This window comes from Anopheles darlingi, chromosome 2 (genome assembly GCF_943734745.1).
Source record: "Anopheles darlingi chromosome 2, idAnoDarlMG_H_01, whole genome shotgun sequence".
Classification (NCBI taxonomy): Eukaryota; Metazoa; Arthropoda; class Insecta; order Diptera; family Culicidae; genus Anopheles; species Anopheles darlingi.
The window spans coordinates 30,046,903-30,051,902 of NC_064874.1; the positions used below are offsets into that span (position 1 = coordinate 30,046,903).

General features: G+C 46.8%; 3 protein-coding genes across 4 annotated transcripts in view; 1 reads left to right on the top strand and 2 right to left on the bottom strand.

Annotated features, from left to right (window-relative positions):
- Window positions 1-245, bottom strand: part of LOC125949766 (alpha/beta hydrolase domain-containing protein 17B) — a 2,292-nt gene extending 2,047 nt beyond the window's left edge. The window contains exon 1 of the mRNA XM_049677095.1: window positions 1-245. This exon is cut by the window's left edge and continues 569 nt beyond it. The gene's annotated coding sequence lies outside the window, so the exon portion shown is untranslated.
- Window positions 1-5,000, top strand: part of LOC125949769 (26S proteasome non-ATPase regulatory subunit 8) — a 594,091-nt gene that overhangs the window by 446,451 nt on the left and 142,640 nt on the right. The gene's annotated exons all lie outside the window — the stretch shown is intronic.
- On the bottom strand, window positions 537-3,282 carry LOC125949771 (uncharacterized). Of its 2 annotated transcripts, none has more exons than XM_049677105.1 (4): window positions 2,668-3,282; window positions 1,546-1,733; window positions 1,364-1,465; window positions 537-1,031 (listed from the first exon to the last, which is right to left on the bottom strand). In XM_049677105.1, the coding sequence occupies exons 1-4, from the start codon at window positions 2,951-2,953 to the stop codon at window positions 939-941; spliced, it is 669 nt and encodes a 222-aa protein (XP_049533062.1). In that variant the 5' UTR covers window positions 2,954-3,282; the 3' UTR covers window positions 537-938. The 2 variants fall into 2 exon arrangements, with proteins under 2 accessions (XP_049533062.1, XP_049533063.1); XM_049677106.1 differs by having other exon boundaries at window positions 1,268-1,465; window positions 2,668-3,281.

Here is a 5,000-nt window from a genome sequence, read left to right on the forward strand (position 1 = left end):
TCTTTATTGTCCTTTATGCAGTTTTGCTCCACCTCGAACCAGCCAAGCAAAAACAACACAGCGCAAGACCGCCTGAGGAAGGAGCTTCACAAGGATTCGCAAGGATTTTCGAACGGGCTGTTAAAGGAACGTTGGTTCTGCGTTTTTGGGGGAAATTCACGCACGCTAACGCACAAAAAAACACAAAATCACAACAGCAAAACTCACGAAACTTTTGTGAACTTTCTGAAGCAGTGCCTAAACGCGTTACGTTACGTTAAGTGCGTTAGTTGGTGTCGCTGTCGCGCTTTGTTTAGCCTAAAATAGCCATGAAGCCGGCCGCTATGTGGCCTAATTTTGGCTCCCATGTAGCCATATTGGCCGTATAAAGGAACCTGCCGTAAATTTCTAGGAAAGTTTCACTCGTGTGAAACCTGTAGAGTATTTCGTGTTTCGTAGCGTGTTTCCTTGAAAAGTGGTTCTACCGATTTTTATTAATGTTTCATAACTCCAACTGAGAACTGATGAAAGTAACGAAAAGAAAGAGTATCGTTTTGTGTGCTTCAAAATAATTTATTTTTACTGAATGGAAAATTATGTACCATTTTCCGTGTAAACGAAAGTATAAGCTGATACGCCTAATATTTTACACCTTATAAAAGTCCATCTTTTCATGGCTTTAGATAATGATTTGGTGTTACATTTCCGTTTTATATAAAAACAATTCACATTGTGAATGTACTTTGCGCAGCATCGCGTGCAACGAGACTTAAAGCTATTCTGAAATCATATGTCTTCTTGTCTTATTTCTTATCACCTTAACTATCCATAGATAACGATTTTGAAGAAATCACATTCACAATTGCGTTTCGCCGCAGATACTACGTTTTCTGAAATGCTTAAAGCTACGGACCAGTTCAGGAGTTGCCACGATATGGTGGAGAATGCGCCGCACTTGTTCAATGTGATGCAGATTTGGACTTCTTTTGCATTTCCAAGAATATAAGAGTGGCTCCTATATTCACACCACCCCACTTGGCGCAATCCGATATCTGTGGAAGAGAGAGAATGTTCAATCGTTACAAATCATTGGATAAATCCACGATAAGCCCAACACCGCACCCTACGCCCTAGCCGCAACTCCACCAGGTTAGTATTTACAGTCGCATTAAGGAAGCGTAGAGTTCGATAGACAGCATACTGAACTATACGGTAAGTATCGTTTTCCATCACCAGAGCATCCAACATTGAGCACATTTAAGCAAAATAATGGAGATCAATTGTTAACCTTCGCTCCTCCAGGCGCTCCTTGTCGTATAGCTCAGAAGTAGCTGTTCTGCGCTCCTTGCAACGCGTCCTCGAAGCGTTTCAGTAACGCACTTACTTGTCGCTTTCGGCTGTCCTGCGGTCTGTCTCCGTATCGACAAAATTCACAGAAATGTTGACTATTGTGGAAAACCATCTGGCATTTGGAGGCGTACTTAATCTGTTCAAATGGAAAGAAGCGACACATTATCCGGCGTTGTTCTCCGTCACTGCGTGCCGGTTGCACCGGTGCATTCATACTTGAGCCAATATGTCCTGCTCCGGGTGGGCTTTCTTTGTGCGGTCGGCAATATTGTTGATTCGCAACTGGTATCCCTGCTGCCACAGATGACTCAACGTCACGCAGTACACCTTCATCGGTTTCTTCTCATTTCCCTTCATGCGAACGGAGTAGATTTTTACATTCTCGGCCGTAGGTTTCGGAATTGCTGACGGAACAGAAGAAAGAACAACAAACCGGTTCGATTAGCACGCAGTACTCTCCGAATCCCACACTTATTAGTAAGCACTCCAATCGACCGTCGATCAAATATTACGTCAACTTATGTGTGGCGTCAGTCAGTGGGAGTCGGTTATGAAACCTGTTTAGAAATTGACGTGCCTCCTAGAACACACATTCCAGTTCTAACCGCATCCCACAACCATTTGCAAACCACAATTAGCATATCACCCCGACTTCGTCGCGGCTGTTCGGGGTATAGTATCGGTTCCAATCGGACCGAATGTCGTCTATGAACTCTTTTACATTATGAGAACGGAAAAAGTGTCGTTTTGCTCAAAACGTTGACACTATTTCCACCCTACAACACATGCCAGCGCAGTGCAAGGTCATGGATGTTTACCCTCCAAATTCTGTCCGATTACTATTCAGCCCCCTCTTCCCTTCGATTCCCACCCACGTTCCTAAGTCACTACGGTTTGTAAACAAGGCGGCGGTGTCTCCCTTTCTCCCTTCTCAAGTACGTCATGTGCGGCGTCCTTCGAAATCGACGCTCAGCTCAAACGCGCGGCTGTTACGCTAGTGTCGGTGTACCTTGCACCCCGTGTCGTTCCACGCGAATGCAGCTTCGCTATTATTATTGTACAGGGGCTAAAAATAGCTCCAAGCCCTACACCTCCCCCCCCCCGCCACCTGCTCTCCCACCCCCTTTCATCATGGTAGCGATTCACGATCCGGCCAAATCCCGCTTCACAGAACAGGTTGATCGGTATGTATGTTTGTGCACGCTACCCGCCCTGGCCCGCGATATCTTAGTCACGAGAACATTCTCCCGACCGACAACGAGCGTGACTCTTGGCCTTTGCATCCCACAAATCCCCGGCCTGAATGACCGTTGGGGCGCGCATCTGCATGGCACTTACATTTCTTCAGCTCGATTGTCACTACACCAAACCAGTTGTCACCGGTTTCTGAGTGGCGCACCTCGACAATGAATCCGTTCTCGATCACGGCGCAAAAGATACGCTCCTCACCGGCGTCGAACCATTTGCTTTCGCGCAGCTTCTGGATGGCCACCGAGCTGCCAAAATTGTTCCGGCTCGTACCGGTCGGTATCGCGGTTGCCGCCGGTGTGCCGCCACTCGTCGTTCCCGGCGACAACCATTTGCCGAACGGAATATTTAAACTGTTTCGTCGCAGCAACCCCATGGTAACAACGGCGGGGAGCAACACCTCTGCACCACCTTTCCTGCTGGCAATCAATGCACTTTGTTCTCGGCTCGACTGCTCGCCAAGATTGCCACTCAAGCACTGACCGTATCACCGTCCCCAGAAATATAGTATCTATCGTGCCCCTATCTATCACTTGAGCGCGACCGCAATCGAAGCACTCGGTTTGTCTGGATGTCCGCTGAACAAGTTGAGCCGGTTTACTTGGTTCGATCACTTGGTTCGCTCTGAGGGGTTCTCCGCTTGTGTAAAAGTACGTCCACTTCGTCCGAGGTCTGTGCAATATCTGCGCGACGTTCGGGCGACAATCGAGGCGCCGACCACCCACCTCCGGACGGTTTGATGCTCCCTCTGATTGTTCACAGCGAAGGCGTATATTACCGTGCACCTAGGGAGGGATTGCAGGGTATGGGGCTAAATCGAAGAAACTGCGCAAATGTTTGGTTTGTGGCGCAGAAGGAAGGTGTTGGGATGCCCCACCCACCAAACACCGCCCACCACACGATGCCGGACATTATCCGGTGTGCCTTTTGCATGTTTTGCATCCTGAGCAATGGACTTTGTTACCTTTAGTCGATTAGGTGTGTTATTTTAAAATGAACCGGATATGTTTTAAAGATGCATCGGTATGTCTCGCGGAGAGCAGACCGAATGTTGACCAAGGCTCGGTGTCTCGTGACCTTCCACCGACTAAGGGCGCCAAGCAGATCATTTGTTTACTCATGCATCCGTCCGTTTGCCAACGATGTAATATCGTAACGGTCATAAATTTCGCTTCGTTTATCGGGAATTGGAGGTTGGAGCGAGGGTTCTGTCGTACACATGCATTGCTGTTCCAGATCGGACCGGATGGGAGTTGAGTTCGTTATTAGATAACTTTACGCTTTACGCCGCTATCACAATGCATCCATGAAGGGATGGTGAGAAACATTTACAAGCGCAGAACCGTTACAAGGGGAAGCTACGTGGTGACTAAAAATACTTTTTTTAAATATCTTTTTTAGCTTTTAACAATTAAAGAAGCGCGATAGCAACGTACAATGCTGTGTCAACAAACATCCGACACCAAAAAACAATCCAGCTGCTTGTGGTGTGATGATATTTCGGTGGCGGTAAACAGAATCCTCGCCCGTGCACTAATCGATGCTAATGGTTTTGATCAATAGTGCGCCATTTTGTGAAAGTTTTCTTATTTTTTTCATTTATTCAAGATAAGGAATTGGGGAAGCACCAGCACTTTAAACATTTTTATTTGATGTACTCTCTCGCCAACCCCCTCGAAGGCCCATTCATACACATTAGATAAGGTGGCAAGGAGTTTCCTGGTTTCTTGTTTTATCTAGTTCAGTCTGGTAGATGTCATTGATGGACGTCGGCTAAATATAGCTGGCCTTTTTTCTTCTAATCATCAATCGTCTAGCTAGGTCCGCGAACCGGCCTCCTTGTGGGATCTTTGTTAATATTCTCGGCCGAGGAACGTCACATGATGGCCGCAAAATTACGAACGTAAAACTCGGCATTTCCGCTGCCAAGTTGTCCCGCACCGTATGGGTTTGTATGCGTCAACGGCGTAAGCTGCCGGTGTATTTATTCTCGTGATTCTCGGCTGACGCCAGTTGAGCATTTTGCTTTTAATACTCTGCTCATTTCTACCCATAATACACCCAGCGGGGGTCGCTCCTGCAATATGATCGTTTACAATTAATTCGCCTTCACTGCATCTACAATCAAATGCTGAAAGAAAGTTGCAGCTTTCTTGAGATTATTGGGGCAATTATCAAAACGTTTGTTCGTGAATACGTAATGCTGATAGCATTATCAAACGGTTGTGCCTGCGACGAAGTAGAGTATGAACTTGTTTCAACATAGCAGCGAGGGTCATCAGCATAAACGACAACAGCCATCCCAATTATCTAATCAAACGCATGTTGACAAAACCGTTGCAAGATTTTGACCCGCGCGAACCGAGAGGTAACATCGTTTCTCGCGCGCACCGCGCAGTGGGATTGGTAGCATCAAAACAAAT